This window comes from Polypterus senegalus, chromosome 2 (genome assembly GCF_016835505.1).
Source record: "Polypterus senegalus isolate Bchr_013 chromosome 2, ASM1683550v1, whole genome shotgun sequence".
Classification (NCBI taxonomy): Eukaryota; Metazoa; Chordata; class Cladistia; order Polypteriformes; family Polypteridae; genus Polypterus; species Polypterus senegalus.
The window spans coordinates 31,652,722-31,674,729 of NC_053155.1; the positions used below are offsets into that span (position 1 = coordinate 31,652,722).

Here is a 22,008-nt window from a genome sequence, read left to right on the forward strand (position 1 = left end):
TCTCCACAGGGTCTTTGGGGGGTCAGCCACATTGACCATTCTGTTCTTGGCCACCTCTCTTATCAAGGTCTTTCTGTCATGATTGCTTAGTTTGGCTGGCTGACCATCTCTAGGAAGAGGTGTGGTTGTTCCAGACTTATTCTGGAGGCCCATGTGCTCTTGGGAACCTTCAATGCCGCAGGATGTTTTTTGTAGCCTTCCTCAAACCTGCGCCTTGTCACAATCCTGCCTCTAAACTCTGCAGGCAATTCTTTTGACCTCAGTTTGTTTTTCACCTGTGGGGTCTCATAAAGAGAGGTGTGTGCCATCCGTAATCATGTCCCATCAATGGAATTGACTGCCAGTGGCCAAACATCTCAGTGTGATGATCAATAACATACTAAAGTGTCATAGCAAAGGATCTGAATATAGGGTGGTCCAGATCTAATTACGCAATTTTCATTACGCTATAACTTATTAAGTTTATTACATAGACAATCACCTGAAAAATCCCGGACCATCGAGAAGTGTGCAAACTGATAACATGAAGAATCGTCTTTGCGCCGAACTGTAATCGTCCCCATCACCCAGATGATCTGGATCTGCATAATCAGATCTGGAGCACCCTGTACTTGTGTTAATGGGATATTTCAGATTTTTATTTTTAATAAATGTACAGTCATTTCTAAAATTCAGTCTTCGCTTTGTCATTCTGAAGCATTGAGTGTTGCTTATTGAGGGGAAAAAAATTACTTGACAATTTTAGAGCAAGACTACAACACAGCAAAATTCAAAAAAACAGTGAAGGGGTCTAAATAGTTTCTGAAGGCACTGAAGACACAGACAGACATCACTGTGAACAAAGTCAGTCAGTGACCAGGAATAATGGGTAAAAGAACTTAGATATATGGAAAGCGTAGGAAAAGTGAGAAATAACATTATACCTTTTGTTAAAAAAAGAACACTTTAAGCAATGCTTAAATGTAGAAACATTTCAAATATATTACCAAACGTTCCATCACAATCAAGGGTTAAATAAAATGCCTCTTTTTAAAAAAGAAAAATATTTCAACATTCATTTAATATTTTGTCCTATGGTTGTCCTAAGGAGATTTAGGGGGGTGGGGTGAAGGAGGAGAGTGTGGCACAGGAGCTAATGTGGTTTTCGCTTCCATTCTTAGAGTGGAGAGGCCATACCTGAAGAGCTCTGACATCACACCCTGTTGGCCCTCAGACTCCGCCTCCCAAAAATGCATCACCCCTAATGGACCACTAATTCCAGGCTATTTTTCCCTTATTCTCTATGACAATCAATCAAGGGATTCCTATCTGTGACCCCAACTCTCTGATGTCTCTATCTTGTTTTATTTAATATTTTTTTCTTCTTCTGATGGATTGTCTGACTGGCAGGTGTTATGGACACTAATAGGCATCCAGGGATTATTGTGAGATAAATAACAAGGAGCTGATAAACGTTAGGAGAGATGTAGTTGAAAGTAAAGCAAAAGGCAAAAACAAAACAAGAATAAAAGGGCTGCACATCAGATAAAAAGCAAAGGTGAAAATCAAAAACCAAACCTGACTTAAAATATAATAATAAGCAATAATCAATATTAATAATAATCCTAACAAAAATGAATCCTAGTTAGAATTCAGCCAACCACACTACGGAAAAATTGAATGAAGTAGTCCTGTTTAACCGTCATGTCTGATGACGTGATGGCTCTGCCGGTCATGGTCAAGGGACCAATAAAAGCAAAAGTAACAGGGAACAGGGCCATTTGAAGGAATTTGGGGGCCCCAAGCAAAATGGACATGGAGGCTCCCCGCACGCACGCACGCACGCACGCACGCACGCAAAGGAACCACAGCATAGCCATACAGTTTAAATTCACTCACACTTTATATAAATAAAAAAGGTTTACAGTGCAAATACTGCTGTTGCATATACTGTGCATAAATAAAAAAATGTTTAGAGTGCCACTTTCATCAAGATTCAAAACCTATTACAAAGCTATAGCAATGTCATGTCATTTACAGTGGTGTGAAAAACTATTTGCCCCCTTCCTGATTTCTTATTCTTTTGCATGTTTGTCACACAAAATGTTTCTGATCATCAAACACATTTAACCATTAGTCAAATATAACACAAGTAAACACAAAATGCAGTTTTTAAATGATGGTTTTTATTATTTAGGGAGAAAAAATCCAAACCTACATGGCCCTGTGTGAAAAAGTAATTGCCCCTTGTTAAAAATAACCTAACTGTGGTGTATCACACCTGAGTTCAATTTCCGTAGCCACCCCCAGGCCTGATTACTGCCACACTTGTTTCAATCAAGAAATCACTTAAATAGGAGCTGCCTGACACAGAGAAGTAGACCAAAAGCACCTCCAAAGCTAGACATCATGCCAAGATCCGAAGAAATTCAGGAACAAATGAGAACAGAATTAATTGAGATCTATCAGTCTGGTAAAGGTTATAAAGCCATTTCTAAAGCTTTGGGACTCCAGCGAACCACAGTGAGAGCCATTATCCACAAATGGCAAAAACATGGAACAGTGGTGAACCTTCCCAGGAGTGGCCGGCCGACCAAAATTACCCCAAGAGCGCAGAGACGACTCATCCGAGAGGTCACAAAAGACCCCAGGACAACGTCTAAAGAACAGCAGGCCTCACTTGCCTCAATTAAGGTCAGTGTTCACGACTCCACCATAAGAAAGAGACTGGGCAAAAACGGCCTGCATGGCAGATTTCCAAGACGCAAACCACTGTTAAGAAAAAGAACATTAGGGCTCCTCTCAATTTTGCTAAGAAACATCTCAATGATTGCCAAGACTTTTGGGAAAATACCTTGTGGACTGATGAGACAAAAGTTGAACTTTTGGAAGGCAAATGTCCCGTTACATCTGGCGTAAAAGGAACACAGCATTTCAGAAAAGAACATCATACCAACAGTAAAATATGGTGGTGGTAGTGTGATGGTCTGGGGTTGTTTTGCTGCTTCAGGACCTGGAAGGCTTGCTGTGATAGATGGAACCATGAATTCTACTGTCTACCAAAAAATCCTGAAGGAGAATGTCCGGCCATCTGTTCGTCAACTCAAGCTTTAGCGATCTTGGGTGCTGCAACAGGACAATGACCCAAAACACACCAGCAAATCCACCTGATGGCTGAAGAAAAACAAAATGAAGACTTTGGAGTGGCCTAGTCAAAGTCCTGACCTGAATCAATTGAGATGCTATGGCATGACCTTAAAAAGGCGGTTCATGCTAGAAAACCCTCAAATAAAGCTGAATTACAACAATTCTGCAAAGATGAGTGGGCCAAAATTCCTCCAGAGCGCTGTAAAAGACTCATTGCAAGTTATCGCAAACGCTTGATTGCAGTTATTGCTGCTAAGGGTGGCCCAACCAGTTATTAGGTTCAGGGGGCAATTACTTTTTCACACAGGGCCATGTAGGTTTGGATTTTTTTCTCCCTAAATAATAAAAACCATCATTTAAAAACTGCATTTTGTGTTTACTTGTGTTATATTTGACTAATGGTTAAATGTGTTTGATGATCAGAAACATTTTGTGTGACAAACATGCAAAAGAATAAGAAATCAGGAAGGGGGCAAATAGTTTTTCACACCACTGTATGTATGATACATAAACATATTTCTGCTAGCCTACCTGCTGCAAAATTGCACCATTTGTACAAGACAAGTAGAGCTATTTTATGTGTGTAATTTATCACTTACCACTGTCTTGTTTTTTCTTATCCTCCTCTTCCTTTCTCTTCTTTCTTTTTTGGCTTCCTGAAGCATAATTCCGCTTCATGAGTGCCGAGGAAGTTTTGTATTTTGCTGGCAGCAGAGATCGCGTGGTTGGCTGGCTGCTGTCAGCGAGGGGGGGCCCCTTGAGGGGATCCCGATAACAGTGTCATTGCACTTTACTGCATTCATTATCAATGGGGCGCTCACACAGTTTGTCGCTGCATTTTATTCTTAACCAGTCGTTGTCTTGGGGCCCCAAGCAATTGCTTGGTTTGCCTGCCTTGTCGCGACGGGCCTGACAGGGAATCACTTTTTCAATTAAACCTGAATCTAAAAGCAATCCACACAAAGCTGTCCCTCACAATTCAAAACCTAATTGCAGTGGAGAAAGGTGCCATCAGGATATCAGAGGATAGGGGACAGTTAAACAGGGATTGGTTACTCAACACATTGGTGGGAAGACAATAGCCAATGACAGACAGTCAGCTCTTTTTGGTACGTGGGGGATTTGGAATGGAATTCTCACAAGGCACTATTGAGAAAAGGAAGCCATTAAGGACTAGCAGGAGGCCAGTATTACATGAGTAGGATTTTAGGTGGCAGTGGAGCTACATCCAGTGGGAGCAGTGCTGCTGCTCACTAAATAGTCACTCAGGACTCTAAGACCATCAGTTGGCATTTTGGTCTGGAGGCCCTCATCTCTAGGTTTTCCTCTTTGTGCTTAAGTTTCTACCACATGTCAAAGATGTAAAATGTAGGCTGATCGGTGAAAACTGGTCCTGTATGAATGAGTGTGCGTCCATGGAGTGGCATTCTGTCCAGGGTTCATTCTTGTCATGTACCGGATGCTGCCAGGAGAGGCTCTGGCAGCCAATTATGTTGTAATATGTTGTAATGTGAAACTGAATTCGACTTCTTTTACACCTCCATCAACTCTTTCCTACTGCTTGGCTGAGATTGAGGCTTGGATGTCCAAGAACTTTCTTAAGCTGAACAGCACCAAAACTGAAGCTCTTTTAATTGGTACCACCCATCAACTTCGTTCCTCCGTAAATTGTATTTCCGTTCCTGGCCATACCATTACTTTCTCCCCTTTTGTTACTAATTTGGGTGTCAAATCAGACTCCCATTTGTCATTCGATACACATGTCCACCACCTCTGTAAAATTGCATTCCTTCATCTTCGAAACATAGCCAAACTCTGCCTTACCCTTTGTGATGCTGAAAAGCTGGTTCATACCTTTGTCTCCTCCAGGCTCAACTATTGTAATGCACTCCTCATCTGGATCCCCAGCAATACCCTTCAAAAGCTCCAACAAATACAAAATAGTGCTGCAAGGATCCCAATGAGGGTGTGGAAATATGAACATATTTCACCAATCCTTCGGTCACTTCATTTTCTCCCTATCCACCTCCGTATTGAATACAAACTTTGTTTGCTCACTCACTAGTGTATCCACAATACCTTAAGGAACTTCTTATATTACAATCCACTACAAGAAACCTTCATCTTACAAATACCTATTGTCTTTGCCCCCCTATGACCAAACTTGGGTGACCGAGCCTTTGTAGTCGCTGCTCCACGGCTCTGGAATGCCCTATCAGACAACCTGAGAACACAGCAGATTGTGGGCTGTTTTAAAAAACAGTTAAGACTTTTCTATTTAGGAAAGCATATTAACAAATTTGCCTCTAATTATTGTTTTATCTTTGTTTTTATCTTGTATCTTTGTTTAAAATTTTTTATGTAGCGCTTTGAGGTTTACTACAAATGTAAAGTGCCTTATGAATAAAATTAATTATTATTATCTTCTTATATAATACACTACCGTGGCTGTCCGGGATTTTAAATCACCTGTAGCTCGCAAACCCTTTCACCTATTGACTTGAAATTTGGTACCAGCTTAAGTGAAAAATTAAAGAAAATGTACTAAGTAATTGTAACACAAAAACTGACTTAATCAGTTTTAACGTGAAAAGATGCTGACGAAAGAAGAGAAGCAGTGGGCCGCTAGGGTGGAGAAAAGAAGAACTGCTCAGGAAGCAGCAAGCGCATCAACCTCTGAGCAAATGAATGCTAAACGTACAGAGAAAGAAAGAGGATGAAAACTAGAAATGCTCAAGTCAAGTGGATTCCCTGCACGTTGTTGTGCAGTACGCAATTACTGGTTATTATTATAATAGAATAAGCAGTTTTAGAAAATAGATGGATGATGAACAAGAAAAATAGAAAACCTGTAACAATAAAGAAATTAACATGGATATTGAGTTTAAAAAAATTATCGTCAAATATTAAATAGTCTTTGTGATATTGCGGCTCCGAAAGAATGGCCAGTTTTTCATAAATAATCCGTTTGGCCATTTCAGCCTCCGTGGGAACAACCATGGGGAGTTGATGAGGTAGTTGGGGCGAGACGCACCTACACATGAAGGCGCTATCGTTCTCAATTGCTTCATCGGCTTCCTGCAGCGTGAGATTGGGACTCTGAGCCCTCAGAGCCGTATACGTAATGGGCTGACACAGAAAAAAAGGAAAGAGAAAAGAAAGTAAGGCTGCAGAGCGAGAGTGTGGCATTGGGGCAGTGAAAGAGGACGAGCCAGCCAGCTAGTGGAAGAGAGAGTGCAGTGTGGTCAGGGGTCCCACAAGGGGTTTAGAGCTCTAGGGATGGATTGTACCCAGTGATTGTGTCAAGTGGGTGCGATCGAGGTGGCATCCTCTCCAGGTATCCGAGGGATGACTACATGAGTGTGAAGGATGACGAGAGGAAAACCGACCCTGAGCAGTCTGGCAGACACCGATGGAGGCAGCCTAGACGAGGGTCAGGAGTGAGAGGACCACGGCTGCTGAAGTCTCCGCCAGTTGAGCGAGCCATGGGTGGGCTGGGGAGACATGGAAGGAGTTGTGCTTGGCTCATTTGTCCCAATGACTTTTGCTGGTTTTTATTCTCATTTTTAGCCTGGTTTTAAACACTTGGATTTTCAGAGCTTTTAGGAATTATTTATGGATCTATGGAGCACTGGACTTTTGGATACAAACGCACTTTGCACCATCCCTTGCTCAGTGTGTGGTTTGTCCCCATCTGTTCACTCACTCGGTTACATTATCAACGGTGTTGGGTTCAAGAGGCTCCCAAAACTGGAAGAGGGAGCATGTGGCAGGATCTGCACTGTCAGTCTTACTCCGGGTTTGAGTTTGGGAACATTGACTTTAGGGTTTATAGAACATTTCCAGCCTAGCTTCCTAATTTTTCTGTGCACTATTTAAATTGTAAGTTATAATTATCATTATGCTCCATCTTGTTTTCCTCAGATGCCACCATGTCGTGTGCTCTGTTGCTTACACAGCATGCCAGGTTGCCAAGGGGTGTGGTTTTGTTCATCACAATTACAAACGTCATCGCTGTGACGAGTTAAATATCGTCTCGTCCAGTCACCGTCAATGTGTGATTTGGATAACAACACTATAAAACTCCTTGGTCATTTATCCCTGATCTTCAATTTTCACTTCTGCTTTTGACCATGATTTTCATTTTACGCTCTGATTCTGGTGTTTCGGTTTAGGATGAGTTTTACTTTTGGCCTTGTTTAACTTTCTGATCTAGTGTGTTCATTCTCCTTCCCACTGTGCAGTTTGCTGGCAGTACAATAAAATAATTTAAATACAAAGATTACGACATGGAAATATTAAGACATTATAAAAATGCTTGAAAATGTCCAGCTGTCAAGCCAATTTAAGATATACTGTAGGTTTATAGTGTCAATATCGTTACAGAATACAGTACTGATCAGCATGGAACACGCCATCACTCTAGAGCGCCATCATTAAGGAGCAGAAAAATCTTACATTGAAACATCTGTGTTTGTGAATTGAAAAGCATCTTAATTTTAAAAATCACACTACAACGATACACAGTTCAATTAGATATATAAACAATGCTATTTCTCATAACGTTTATGTGTAAATGATATTTCTAAAATATGACTTTTTGTTTATTCTGTACTGTTTTGTTTAGTGTTCTTCTTCTTCCTCTTCATGTTTTCCCACTTCTATGTGGGGTTGATGTACTTGATAAACCTTCTTGGTTCTGCACCTCCTAGCCAGTCAAACTATTTTCCTTCAGATCTTCTTTGACTTGATTCGTCCACCTCGGTGTTGGTCTTCCTCGCGTTCTGATCCCCAGTACTCCCATTCCCATCACATATTCATTGTCTGTCCTCCTCATATGTCCACTTCAACCTACTTTCCTGCACTTTCTTAGATATCTCTCCGACTTTGGTTGTTTAGCGTTCTAACTCCACATAATCTTCTCCCCTCCCTGACCAATTCGGAAAATATGTATGCACATCATGTTTATTCATGTATTATTGTCAATTTGCAGTGGTACCATCCCAATGTAAAATAGCTGCTTGAGCCACATGCTTTCTCTGCAATCCACGTCCATCCTGCCTGAAGCTTTTTGCAGCATAGTCGATAAATTACAGTATATACAATGGATTCAGAAAGTACTCGGAAGACTTCTTCATGCCATCAATTTACACTCACTAACCCATAATCCATCCATTATCCAACCCGCTATATCTAAACTACAGGGTCACGGGGTCTGCTGGAGCCAATCCCAGCTAACACAGGGCACAAGGCAGGAAATAAACCCCGGGCAGGGCACCGCAGATAACCCATAATGACAAAGTGAAAATATGTTTTTAGAAAGTTTATTAAAAATCAAAAACTGAAATCATTCATTTATATATGAATTCCAACCCTTTAATGTGGCTCTCCAAAATGTGGTGAGGTGCATCCTATTTGCTTTATTTGCCTGTTTGATTTAAATCTGTAGTTTCATTGAGATGTGTCCAGAACTTGAATGGAGTCCACCAAAGGCAAATAGAGTGGATTGGGCATCACTTTGAAAGGTGCACACTTTTTGAATCCACTCTATGGGAAAATGTACAATATATAGTGCTAATTATAGTTTACTGTTAGTTGCTAATTTCCCTAATTTATCAGACTAGCAGCTTGGAGCCCAGCTTGTCATGGGGTGTACAAATCTCCAACTTTATTAATAAAGATCAGGTGTGAAGCTACAAGAAAAAACCACATAACTCCACGTTAAACACTAAAAAGTGACATTTCTACTGTTGTTAAGAAAGCACATTGGTTTTTGCAGCTACTTCATGGATCCGGTGTCCTGAGTTTGAATTGCGCTCCTGATTGTTGTCCATGTGGAGTCCACCAGTTCTCCCTGAATTTTCCAGTAGATATTCTGTTTTTTCTCCCACATCCCCAAATACATGAAGGTTATGATCACTCGTGACTCTAAATAGTTCATGAGAAAGTTGTAGGTGTCTCCCATATGAGTTGTTACCTGTCTGGTGCCCACCTCTGCCAGGATTGCTCTGGCCCACTGCATCTGAATAGAGTTAATGCAGCTCTGATAAAAAGTGAATGTGCAATATGTTTGATAACAATAGTCGACACAGATAAAAAAAGAAAAGTTGCTAATTTATATAATCAAACATTTTAACAAAAGGTAACTTACCAGTAAAAAAGAGTAAAAATGAGACCGTTTGTTTTCTCCTTGGGAAATCATTCTTCCTTTCATCTGCTGGGTAAAAAGAAAAAGCTGTATTTTAGATTTTTATTATTTTTATGGTTATAATGATGATGAGTGGATTTTGGCTCTTGGCCTCCACATCCCTGAACTGTTTGAGAAAGTTCTGAAAATACCGTGTTTTGTTACGTTGTTATGCCATTGTCTCATTACGCCTGGATTCAAATCCAGGCCAGGTCATTGCCTGTTTGCATGTTCTCTTTGTTTTCATTCAGGTTTTAATGTAAGCACTCTGGTGTTCTCCCACAACCTGTGGTGCACTGTGGTCCAACCGTGTGCAATGACAGACGCCAACCCTCTACGTCTGTATAATGAAGCAAATGGTTTCACAATGTGGATCAGAGCCAGTCAATCCATTAGAAGACATACTGTATGTACAGTAGGCCATCTACACCTGTTAGGTGCTGTTTCAGAAAGTTAAAGGTAGCAGACTTTGGATAGTGAGGGGTACCTTTTATGTAGCTCAAGCACCACATGCTCCATGACTTTTCATCACGTAAGAGCTGTGAACAGCAAGGCGTGGTGTTTTGATAAGTCAAGCGTTGCGTGCTCCAGATCTTTCCACCTCCACATCCTATCTGTTCAGGCTATGAACACCGAGGGGTGTTGTTTTGGCAACTAAGGAGTTGTGCGTGCCCCCCTGGTTTAGTATTCCAGCCTGCCTTGTACTCCATATGGGCTTCAACCAGCACTTCATGTGGATTTTAGGATTAGTGAATTATTATTAGGTGCATTTATATAGGGCGGCACGGTGACGCAGTGGTAGCAGTGGAGTTTGCATGTTCTCCCTGTGTCTGTGTGGGTTTCCTCCTGGTGCTCCGGTTTCCTCCCACAGTCCAAAGACACGCAGGTTAGGTGCATTGGCGATCCTAAATTGTCCATAGTGTGTGCTTTGTGTGTGTGTGTGTGCCTTGCGGTGGGCTGGCACACTGCCTGGGATTTGTTTCTGTCTTGCGCCCTATGCTGGCTGGGATTGGCTCCAGCAGACCCCCATGACCCTGTGTTAGGATATAGAGGGTTGGGTAATGACTGACTGACTGCATTTATATGTATAGTGATAAGCAGCCATTGTTGTCATCTTGTCAGTTAGAAGGTCTCTGTGAAACAATTTGATTCCCACTCGACCAGGTTTGTCGACACTGACAACACTTATTCTTCCTTGTCAGGAAAATGACATTTTCATTGAGAAAGGAGAAGTGCTGGAGGACTGGAAAGGTGCAAATGCGACTCCAATCTTCAAGGCGAGAGACAAAACCAATAAGTCTTACGTCTGTACTACGGAAAACTATGTAAACGGAATGGAAAAAGAAATCAATCAGAAAAGTGCCAATATGAAAAGAGCATACAGAATAGCAGCCAGCGTGGATTTATGAGGGGAAGATCTTGCCAAACCAATTTTTCAGATTTTTTTGAACAGGCAACTGCAAAAGTTAACAAAACACAAAGCATCCGACAACATTTACTTAGACTTACAAAAAGCCTTTGACACTCAAACCAAAAATGAATTCTGAAACAAGAAGCTGTCAGCATCCAAAGTAACCTACAAAACAGGATCTCAAGTCGGTTAACTGACAGGAGGCAAAGAGTACAGGTAAGAAGAGAATGGAGGGAGGTCCCTCAGGGGTCTGTCCTTGGACTGTTACTTCTGATTTACATGAATCACATTAATTCCTGTGTAGTTAATAAACTTGTGAAATTTACAGATGGCACTGAAACTGGAGGAATAGCAGACAAAAGAGTTCAAAACGACCTGGAAAAACATCACAACTGGGTCAACATTTGGAAAAGTGCAGCTTAATGTGGAAAAGTGCAGAGTGCTTAAAGGGAGCAAAAGGGACATATCTATATATAAAATCCAACGTCTGTCTGTATGTGTGTCTGTATGTGTGTCCGCTTTTCACGATATAAGTACTTAACGGATTTAGATCGGGTTTTTGTCTATTTGTCTAATTGTCAGCTAGTCAATTATAAATACAAGACATGAGACACGGTCATATGGGAAACAACCTCTAAAAACGACTTAGGGGTTTATGGTGACACAACCTTTTCATCATCTAAATATGATGAAAATAAAATGTTATATCATAATACTGTTGAATATTAATCAATGGACGCTATGCTCAGACTATATAATAGACCAGTGAGAGCGCATCGGAAATATTGTGTGCAGTTCTGGTCACTCCACTACAAAAACGACATAGCGGCACTTGAAACTGTGCAGAGGAGAGCAGCCATATATGCACTTAAGGACATGTCAAGAACAGGAGACCACACAGAGACCTAATTCAGGTCTTCAAAATCCTCAGAGTTCTTTCAAATTAAATCAAATCAAGAACACCCATACTCGAGGATGTCAGTGGAAAGTAAGAGGAAGTGAATTTAGGATTGAATCCAGGAAACACTTCTTCACTCAAAGAGTCTGATGTCATTGAAGCAGAAACCTCTAGAACCTTTAAGAAGTGTCTGGATGAGGTATGGGAACAGCATAGCTCTTAGCTAAGCAAGTGGGCTTAATGGACTGAATGATCTTGTCTCACGTCTCAAATTTCTTAAGTTCTTATATATTTTGAATAGCGTGTGATTTACAAACTTTTGAAATTTCAAAATTTAAAGATAGAAAAAGTCTTTGTAACCTTAGTTATTGAATTATTCAACATTTCAAATGTATCTTAGAAGAGGTTATTTAAACTTTTATGTTGTAAATACTTTCTTCTTTTTACTTGCCCTGCTAAACATCTCCCCGATACATTCAAACACCAATATACGAGGTGAGACACAAAAATAACCGGACTGCACTTGTGGCTTTCCTGGAAAACCATCAGGAGGTCGGCCGGATGTGAATCATAGAACTATATCCCCTCCTTCACGCCCTCTCAAACCATCGACCGGTTAGGTATATCCTGTGGAAACCCCAGTCAGTATTTGTACAACAATCGCTACATACTGTAAGTTGCCGCGATAATGTCGGGTGAAAAAATCAAAAAGCGAATCAACATCAAATTTCTCGCAAAGTTTCTCTTCTGACTGACGAAAACATTCCTGTCCTCGATCATCCTCCCTATTCGCCCGATTTAGCTCCCTGTGATTTTTACTTGTTTCTGAAAGTCAAAAGTGACCTGAAGGGAACACATTTTTCTTCAATAGATGAAGTGAAGACTGAAACGGCAAGCCTGTTAAAGAGCCTCAAGCAAGAAGACGTCCAGCACTGTTTCAGTCAATGGAAGATACGTATGGAGCAGCGTAGAGATCGGGAGGAAGAGGGAGGATTTAGAAGGTGACAATGTTTAGAATGCCGCAATTCATCAATAAATATATTTTGTGTTACCAGTCCAGTTATTTTTGTGTCTCACCTCGTAGTTGCACATAAGGCCAGGCACTTGACATCACATTAGTAGACTGAGCAGCACCAAGTTTAGTGTTTCCTCTACTTCCAAGTTATAACATGAAGGTTTAAGGATCTTTTCAAACTAAAAGAATACAAGCAAGGAAAGCAAATTGTCACTTAATTCATCTGAAAGCGATTGGAAAAGGGGCAAAGCTCCTTAAGTGTGGTCACATAAGGCGAGCAGCGAATAAATTGCATGTCCTCAGTATTTTCGTCCCACTTAAAACAACCTCATGGCTCTATTCATAATTTAAATTACAGCATGGTCCACCGCAGCCACATTTAGCTTGAGATTTCAACACAGACTTTCGCACTCCAGTAGGCACCTCATTCAAAATATTTAACAAATCTGAGCTGCAGTTGGTCTACATCTCCACACACAACCAACACTTAACAAAACTGCAACCAAATAAAGTTGTTTTTTTCATCAGCCGAGTTGGTCTCTGCTGTCTATAAAAGCTGCCGAGTCACCACAAGTCTATTTGAGCCCGGTTTTTAACAGCATGATGAGAACATTAGAAAAACTGTGACGAGAGCAGACCTCCCCACCTAACAAACTCGTCCATCCTATTCACCAAAATAATAATAAGTTAAAATCTGAAGGCCTCTAAAGTCCTACTGTCTACCACACTACCCGCTAATCTGTCTCATGTGTTTATGGTTCTCTCTTTAAAGTTTCCACCTGGGTCTCCATGTTGTTCTTGTTGAAGAATTTATTTTAATGTAACAGCCTGGATCCACTGCACTAATTCTTTTCATATGATATAGTAAAAAAAAAAAAAAAAACTCCACTAATGCATAGACTTAAATTCTTTGATTTATTTTTACATTATTAAACACAAATAATTTTCATTAATAAGACAGCAACAAACATTATATAATCCCTCGTTGTATCTTTAAAACTTATTTCTTTATTAGTAGTACATTATTGTGCAGTACCTGTTCTAAACTTGCAACTATTCATTCATTGTTAAAATTCGCAAAGATTTATTAATGAAAAATTTAATATAAAGTGTTACCAAAATATTTAATAGATAAAAATGTGATATCTGTGTTTCTGGTGATGTAAATAAAGCAGTGATTAAGTCCCACAATGAACCTGAATGTTATGCCATGCCTACATTTTCTAACGTGTTCATCTTTCCGGACACTAGACCTGTGACACAACAGACACCCTGCGCCCCCTTAAGCTGGGTTCGGTTTGAGATTGTCATTTATTATTAACTAGAAGGGATATGTGGTGCTGCCAGAGTGAGGGCACCAATTGGCAGTGTCCAAGATGGAACGGAACGAAAAGTAGCCTATGGCGTTCCCCGTTAACAGAATCTGTGCAAAATTGTGACAACAGCATGGATTTTCATGCTGGAAAAATAAAAGTTACCTGGTGTGGGGGGGCACTGACTAAATTTTGGAATGAAGCAAAACACACAAATAGGGATTTTGCACAAAATGTGGCCACTGCGTGGATTTACATTCCAGGTAAATACACAGACATACCCAAACTGAGCTTTATATATTTGGAGTGGACTATCCACATGTTATAAGTTTTACGTACCTTCACCACATCCCTAAAAAACACTTAAGGTAGCAGATTTGAGGTTAGTCTCACCATAAGTGAAGCAAAGAAAAGACTCCTGATCACATTTAAATATGTCAGACATTGGGAGGAACTAGCTGTTAGCTAGCTATCTAAAGAAACTTACCCAAATCTGTGTTTCTAAAATACGACAATAACAATAGAGTGTATATCCAAAAGTTTTAAAAAAGTTTTAAACATGAACAATATTGTTCATTGGCTTCCAGGAAGGTTGCTCCTTCTTTGTATATTAAAGAACATACACAATAGGATTAAAAATCAGCCAGTCTCAGGGAACACGTCCTCCTTTGTCACGTTATGAAAAGACTAACTGAATTCATAGTAGTGATATTAAATTGGTTAAGCCTGCCTTAATGCACAGGTTTTATTTAAATTTTATTTTAAATTTGTTTTTGTTTTCTTTGTGAACTTCATCTGTATGGTTTTACCTGCTGTATAGCTACCTTCATATACTGGGACTGCAGTTGGAGATCATGACAGGGAAGGAGCAACATTTGGTGGGCTCAGCTCAGTAAGGATCCTATTCCAATTATTATTATTATTATTATTATTACTATTGTTATTATTGCTGTGGTTGTCATTGTTATTGCCATTTAGTACACTTTATTAATCCCTGAGGGGCCTGCATGACCTTTTGGAGTTCAGAACTCAGGGTCAACCATTGGAGCCATTTTAAGGTTAAGGGCCTTGCTCAAGGGCCCAAGGGAGCAGCAGTTGTTGACAATAATGATGATGATGATGATACCAACGGACTCTGGATTATGTAGCATCTTTCTATACTGAACCACAGCTCAGGGGGCTTTACTAGTGTTGCGCAATCGCTTTTGTATTTTTTACAGAGCAAGTTGACTTGTATAGGGGGAGACAGCGGTTGAAATTGAGACGTGTTATTTTAAATAGCATATATTTACACAGGATGAAAATCGAGTACGCAACCAGCAATCAAAGGTGAAATGCAGCTGATTTATGAGTTTAATTGTTAGCATCATTTTAATCTAATTGCCAACCATCTTATTCTGTCTGGGCCAAGCCTTACCCTAATGTTAGAAGTAGCTATCAATTGATGTAAATGTTTGAGAATTTTCTTTAATTATACCCCTATCTGTGCTTTTCTTATCTTTTTAGGTGCATCTTTTTATTGTGGATACCTGACCTAACTAAGAAGCTGAACTCTTAAGACTCAGCATTGTGATTTAGTGCAGTGTTCGGACCACACCTGGGTCTGTCTCACTCCTGCCTATCGTCTAACTGGTATCACACCTGAATCTATTTTTGACCCACCAGGATGTTTGGGTCACTCAGCCACCGAGGTCTCTGGGCTGTGTGACAGGGAGAGGAATTCAGAAGAATCGTGGCGTCCTAACTTGGCAGGAAGAGACGAGAACCGATTTTGTGAGTAAACTGGGAGAAACAGGCAAAAGGCAAAAAAAAAAAAAAGAATAAAAATAAACCGTAGTGACCGTAACCCAGACGAGAGGCAAAATCAAGGTCAAATAACAGACCATAAGTTGAAACCAAGCAATACAAGAAGATCATAGATCAAAATGAAATTGAGGATTTTATCCACAGATCGGATAAGGTTCATAGTGAAAGACATTTATGCTGGCTGTTGATTAAGTTACGTTCATGATCCTGGCCACTAGAAACAAGGGATGTGACCCCGACAACAGTACACAATATGGTTTCTGTTAAAGGAAAAGGCAACAAAGCATCAGTTTTCAGTCTAAATCATGACACCTGGAGTAGAACTGTTGTTTCTCTGAGTTAAGAGATGCCTGTTCAGGTAGTTTTCCCAAGTAGTCAGAATGCCTCTGGCCTCCTCCCACAAGAGATGTACTTGCCATACAAAGCGTGTTCCTAAAATTCCCAGAATTGGTCCATATCATGGCATTAGGGTGTGGTTATCAAATATGCCACTAGGTATTGTATGCTTACAGTCTGGTTATTCAGTCCACTGAGTGATATCTTGCAGAGCTGATCGAGTGCAAATTTCTTGTGTTTATTCTATAAACCTACAGGAGTCTCTGGGCCACTTTTTTCCTCCAAGCCACCATGGCAGATTTTCAGGAGACCATAATGATTGAGTTTTACGACGCTGATGAACTTGGTCACAAAGCGGTTATTCTCCATTGACGAGCTGTTAATTTACATTGAACTGCTGAGGCATCTACCAAGAAAGCATTAGAAAATTTTAACTGAAAATTCTTTACAGTGCTCTGTGTCTCTACTCAGTGAAGAGCGCTATATACATAAAATATGTTGGAAAGAACATTCAGAGAAGTCCTGCACCCAACACACCATGGCAGCAGTCATTCACGCACTGTGCTGTCAGTCAAAGTGTTTTTCATCAAAAACAATGCGATCTTTACTTTGTGACCCCTCATATTCACCAGATCTCACTTCCTGTGATTTCTTTTTGTTCTTGAAATTCAAATTGAGACTGAAGGGAAGAAGATTTGTGATTGTGGAAGTAATACAGGAAAAAAGGGAAGCGGGGTCTAGACACTATAAGAGAAGATGAAAACAAGGAATATTTCCCCGAACGTGGGAAGATCTGGAACAAGTCTGTTGCATTTGAAGGAGAGTATGTTGAAGGTGACTAAAATAGAATTGCTTTAAGTTTTATAATAAATATTATTTACCAGTAACAGCGCACTGCATGACAACATGCTGTGAATACACTTGACTTGATGCGCTTGCTGCTTCCTGAGCAGCTCTTCTTTTCTCCACCCTAGCAGCCTGCTTCTTCTCTTCTTTCGTCGGCATCTTTTCACGTTAAAGCCGATTAACTCAGTGTTTGTGCTGCAAGTCCTCAATCTGTCTCAACAATGATTTAAGATATGGAGAGGTAGGGGAAGTGACGGCAAAGGTGGTAGGGATGAGAACGGCGCCTGTACGTATGCGCCACATGGTTGCCCTGCTGGCCGCTGCTGAGAGTTGGGTCTACAATAAAATAAAATAAAAATAAAAAGAGGAATAACCTTGGAGGTCAATCACCACCCTGAAAGCGGATAGTAGACATCATGTAGTATATGTGTACCAACTTTCAGGTCGATAGGCCAAATGGTTTGCCAGCTACAGGTGATTTAAAATCCTGGACTGACAAACGAACAGCCACAGTAGCATATTATACATAAAGATGTGACTCCTGGAATTGTTGTGTCTCTCCTTGTAGGTCACCATGAGAAGGCTTATGGCCAGACGTGGGATACCCTGGAGGGTCTTGTTTTTTCCCCAAAAAGGATTGGCAGAGAAAGGCCTGGTCAGCCCTGCTCAACATGCTAATACTCTGACTCTCATGATGATGACGATAATATCTAGAACATCCTTCATTTCAGCTTTTAGAAATTAGGTTACTTCATAGTTAATTCATATACTTGACATTTCCTGACATAGGATCAATTGACAAACCAATAATGAATGTTTTACATGTTGCCTTTATGGTAAAATCTACTAAAGTGAACTTCACAGATAAATCTAAATAACATTACAAGCAGCTTCTTGAAGGTCCCACACATAGCCGCTTGTCCCATGCCCATGAGAATGATTGTCACATACCAATGCAATTTTTATTTTGCTCTAAAAATGCCAACTTCTCAGATAAGTTTGCCAAGGCATTTTTCTTTCCTAAATCCATACACACGGCCTCTTTTTCCAGGTAACATTAGGTAATTTCACTGTACCAGGTGGTAAACACCCACATGCCACTCCAACCTTCCTAGAAATAAGCCCGGCATTGTAGCTCTTATATTGCTGGTGGGGCTGACTGAAGTGATTACAGGATGTGAGAACAAACATGAACAAGTCATGAGCTGTGGGCCCGTCTCTTAGAAAGCAGGTGAAGTTGTTAGTGTCTCCAGAAAAAAGGTATCGTTAAGAAAACAGGCAGATGTGCTTCTGATTAAATAATTCTTAAAAAGTAGCCAAATTATGAACCAAAACCATGGGATAAAAATTAGATCGCCCAAGGGTAGACGAGGAATACAAATAGTAGAGATTTAGACATTGATGCCATAGATAATTACTCCATTAAGCTCCAGCTGCAACAGTATATTGCCATCTCGGTAAGCAAAATCTGGGAGTACAGCGTCTCCTCCAGGAGCCATAGAGACTTGCCATGGAACCTAAATTCCAAAGGGCTTCCTGGCCAGAGCCAAACTCACATACTGAAAGTAATTGAAGTATTACGGCCATAACACCATTTGGTGAAGAGCATACGAATGAAGCTTCCATACAAACATAATCATCATTCAACAAACGACCAACCTGACACAACCACACTTAAACATTCATCAGACCTTAAGGTCAAGATGTTTTGAATAGAAAATGGGTGAAGATTTTTTGTTGAGCAGGAAGGTGAGATGGAACTGTTTTCGTGACTAGAATTAGCCATCCCAGAATTTCCGTAAAGGAAAATTTAATCTTAAAGCCCATTCTTAAATTAGATGGCTCATTGAGTATAATTAAAGACCTGTAAGACACTGGGATCAACACAAAGCACAGACATCCTTGGACGAATACACATTTCCGTAAACACCAAACAACACGGTGTCACTTTTTCACAAAAATTTACAGGAAGCATGAACTTGATTCACGCCTTAACAGATGTCACTTGTGCCTGCCCATGCATGCCCATGCCCACAAACCCTTTAACCGAGGTCTAAATGACAGATTTCCCAATATGTAGAGTGAAGGAGGTGGACCAAGCATCTGGCCTCCAGGAAGTCCTTGGTTAACACCTCTAATGTGGGGGTATCTGTAAAACAGTGTGCACCTCATAGGTGGCTGCTCCAGGGAAGAAGAAAAATGAAAACGTCACATCGTATCATATAATTGTTTAATTACTGGAAATCTGGGCAGTCACAAACATGAAAATTGATGTAAACATATATTGCAATTAAATTCGCACTCTAGTATTATCTTAATTCAATTGCCGCAGGACGGATTCACCTCGATGTGTGCCAAGCTACAAACAGTAGTCATGTGGAGATCTTTTAAGACAGGAAGAAAATCTTTCCTGTATTGCTTTGTGACACGACCGACTCCCTTTCAAAGATGATTTCTGTCTTTTATACATATTATTGTAAACTGTGAGAAAATAGCATAGAGCTAATTATATTAGAAATATAAAAATAAAGTTACAAACTTAACATTTTAATTGATGATCCTTCCTCCCGCAATCATGTTGGAAAAACAACTCTTAAATTACTTAAACGTATTAGTCACAATCTCGATCATCTATCTAAATGTGCAATGCAATTATGACTTAAACCTTATCTTAAAGTAAGAAAATTCATCTTGACGTGTGATATGCTACAAACACTGCTCACATGGAGACCTATCAAGGTATGAAGAAATTCTTTTTCCTATATTTCATTAAAAAATAGCCATGTTTCAGACAAATACAGTATGTGGGGTTATGCAAGTTTTTTGAGCAGAAATAGTTTAAGAGCAATTCCATGATGACCAACAAAAATGAAGCCAGAAGTACAATGTTTGAGCTTTCATATTGGACATATGGGATTGCTTAATCCTATTACAAGAAAATCAATCTACACATAATCAGCAATTAAAACTTAATTCTGTCAACGTATTAACAAAACTGATTCAACATCTGGAAAATTGTAATTGATGATTTGATCAGAAAGCATTAGAAAAATTGAGCGAGTTCATCCTAATCACCTAGACTATCTAAAATAACATCAAGTCGTGTTTTAACGGTCCTGCTCTACCACCACACTACTTATTAATATTTTTCACGCATTTATGATTCTTTGCATGAAGACAAACTTTCTAACATTTTTCTCATTTGAGAGGGGACTGGGCGGTCTCATGGTCTGGAATCCCTGCAGATTTTATTTTTTTCTCTAGTTTTTTTTTTTGTTTGTTTGTTTTTTCTGTCCAACCTGGCCATCAGACCTTACTCTTATTCTATGTTAATTAATGTTGACTTATTTTATTTTCTTATTGTGTCTTTTATTTTTCTATTCTTCATTATGTAAAGCACTTTGAGCTATTTTTTTTGTATGAAAATGTGCTATATACATAAATGTTGTTTTTGTTGTTTCTGTCCTTAGGTTTCCAACCGTGTCCCTGAGATCTTGGAAGTGACAGATGTCCGATTTCCTTTCATAAAATGTCGCTCATGTCACCTCTTAATCTCTGTTTGTTTAAACTATTTTAGTTCCTCCTTGTAGCTCGTATCTCTTCATCCAGAAATTAGCCCATTCACTCTTCTCTGAACTTTCTCTAGCACTGTTATGTCTTTCTTGTCACATTAAGACCAAAACTGCACATACCATACATAGTACTCCAGTTGAGGCCTTGCCGTATAACATAAGCATCGCATCCCTTGACTTGTACTCCACATATTGTGGTATATACAGTAACCTTCTTAATGCTTCTGTGCACTGCCTCGATGTAGATAGTGACGAGTCCACTATGACTCCTAGATTCTTCCCAGAAGGTGTGCTTTCAAGTTTTAGTCTTCAAATTGTTTATTTAACACCAACATTTCTTCTTCTTACATGCAACACTTCTTATTTACAATAAATTTCATCTATCACAAATCGGCCCAAATCTGTTTGGTGCCGAAGTCTCTGTATTACAATTGAACTAATTCCACCTTATCTAGTCATCTACCTAGATTGGTATTATAAGCAAATCAATTCTTGTCCAGATCATTTTTGTATTTTAAGAAGAGCAGTGGTCCCAGCACTGACCCCTCAGGGACACCTCTTTTAACATCACCTAATTCTGAAAAGGTTCCCTCACCATAACCCTCTGCTTCCTGTGTTTGAACCAATTTTGTTCTGTCCTAAACACCACACCTTGAATTCCAGTTTGATCATCAATCTTTCATCTGGCACTTACCAAAAGCCTTAAAAGAATCAAGATGAATAATATCATTGAACATCTTTAATCATATACTTTTGTTGCTTCCTCGTTGAATTCCAGCATATTAGTGAAATGTGTCTTCCTGTTGAGAATTTACTCACTAAAACTCCTGTTCTGGATGTGTGCTGATGAATCTTTTTCTTAATAATTCCTTCCATTAATGTGATGTACATTGAGTTTACTAGCCTCTAGCTACTTGGATAATCCTGTTCACTATTTTTATATAACAGGAAAAAATGTAGTGTTTTCCAGTCTTTATGTCCCCAGTGTGCAGACATTTTTCTAAAAGGGTTTATATACTGTATGTACTCACTAACTTTCCTAAGTACTGAAGGATAAATGGTACCTGGTCATGGTGATTTGTAAGATTTCAGTCTATTTAATCCAAGCAGTACTTCTCCCTCTGTTATGTCCAAATGACTAAGTATGTCCTTAGTAGCTCCTGGTACTCTAGGTTACCCAGTCCTTCACATGTGTAAACCTCAATACAAAGCAAGATTAGGGCATCTGCTATTTCACTGTACCTTCTAGCTTACCTTTAAAATTCCTCATAGTGTTCACTTCCCCCTTGACCATTCCCTTACAGCTAAAACGTTGAAAGAATCTCTTTGTGTCATCATTCACCTTTTCTGCAATACTTTTCTCCCACTGTCTTTTGGCCTTCCAAATATTCTTTTTAACCATTGCCCTCATGCTCACACCTACCCCGTGGAATTTATAGTCTTATATGCCTTATACAACTACAACTATTTCATACTTTGTGGCTTCCTTTTTAATTCT

General features: G+C 39.7%; 1 protein-coding gene across 3 annotated transcripts in view; it reads right to left on the minus strand.

Annotated features, from left to right (window-relative positions):
• edar (ectodysplasin A receptor) overlaps positions 1 to 22,008 on the minus strand; it is a 238,365-nt gene that overhangs the window by 161,777 nt on the left and 54,580 nt on the right. For 2 of the 3 annotated variants that reach the window (XM_039743545.1, XM_039743542.1), the window contains exon 2: positions 9,278 to 9,343. In XM_039743545.1, coding sequence (XP_039599479.1) covers positions 9,278 to 9,340 — 63 coding nt within the window. In that variant the 5' untranslated portion in view covers positions 9,341 to 9,343. The remainder of the gene's footprint in view (positions 1 to 9,277; positions 9,344 to 22,008) is intronic. The other variant, XM_039743544.1, reaches the window with a different exon arrangement.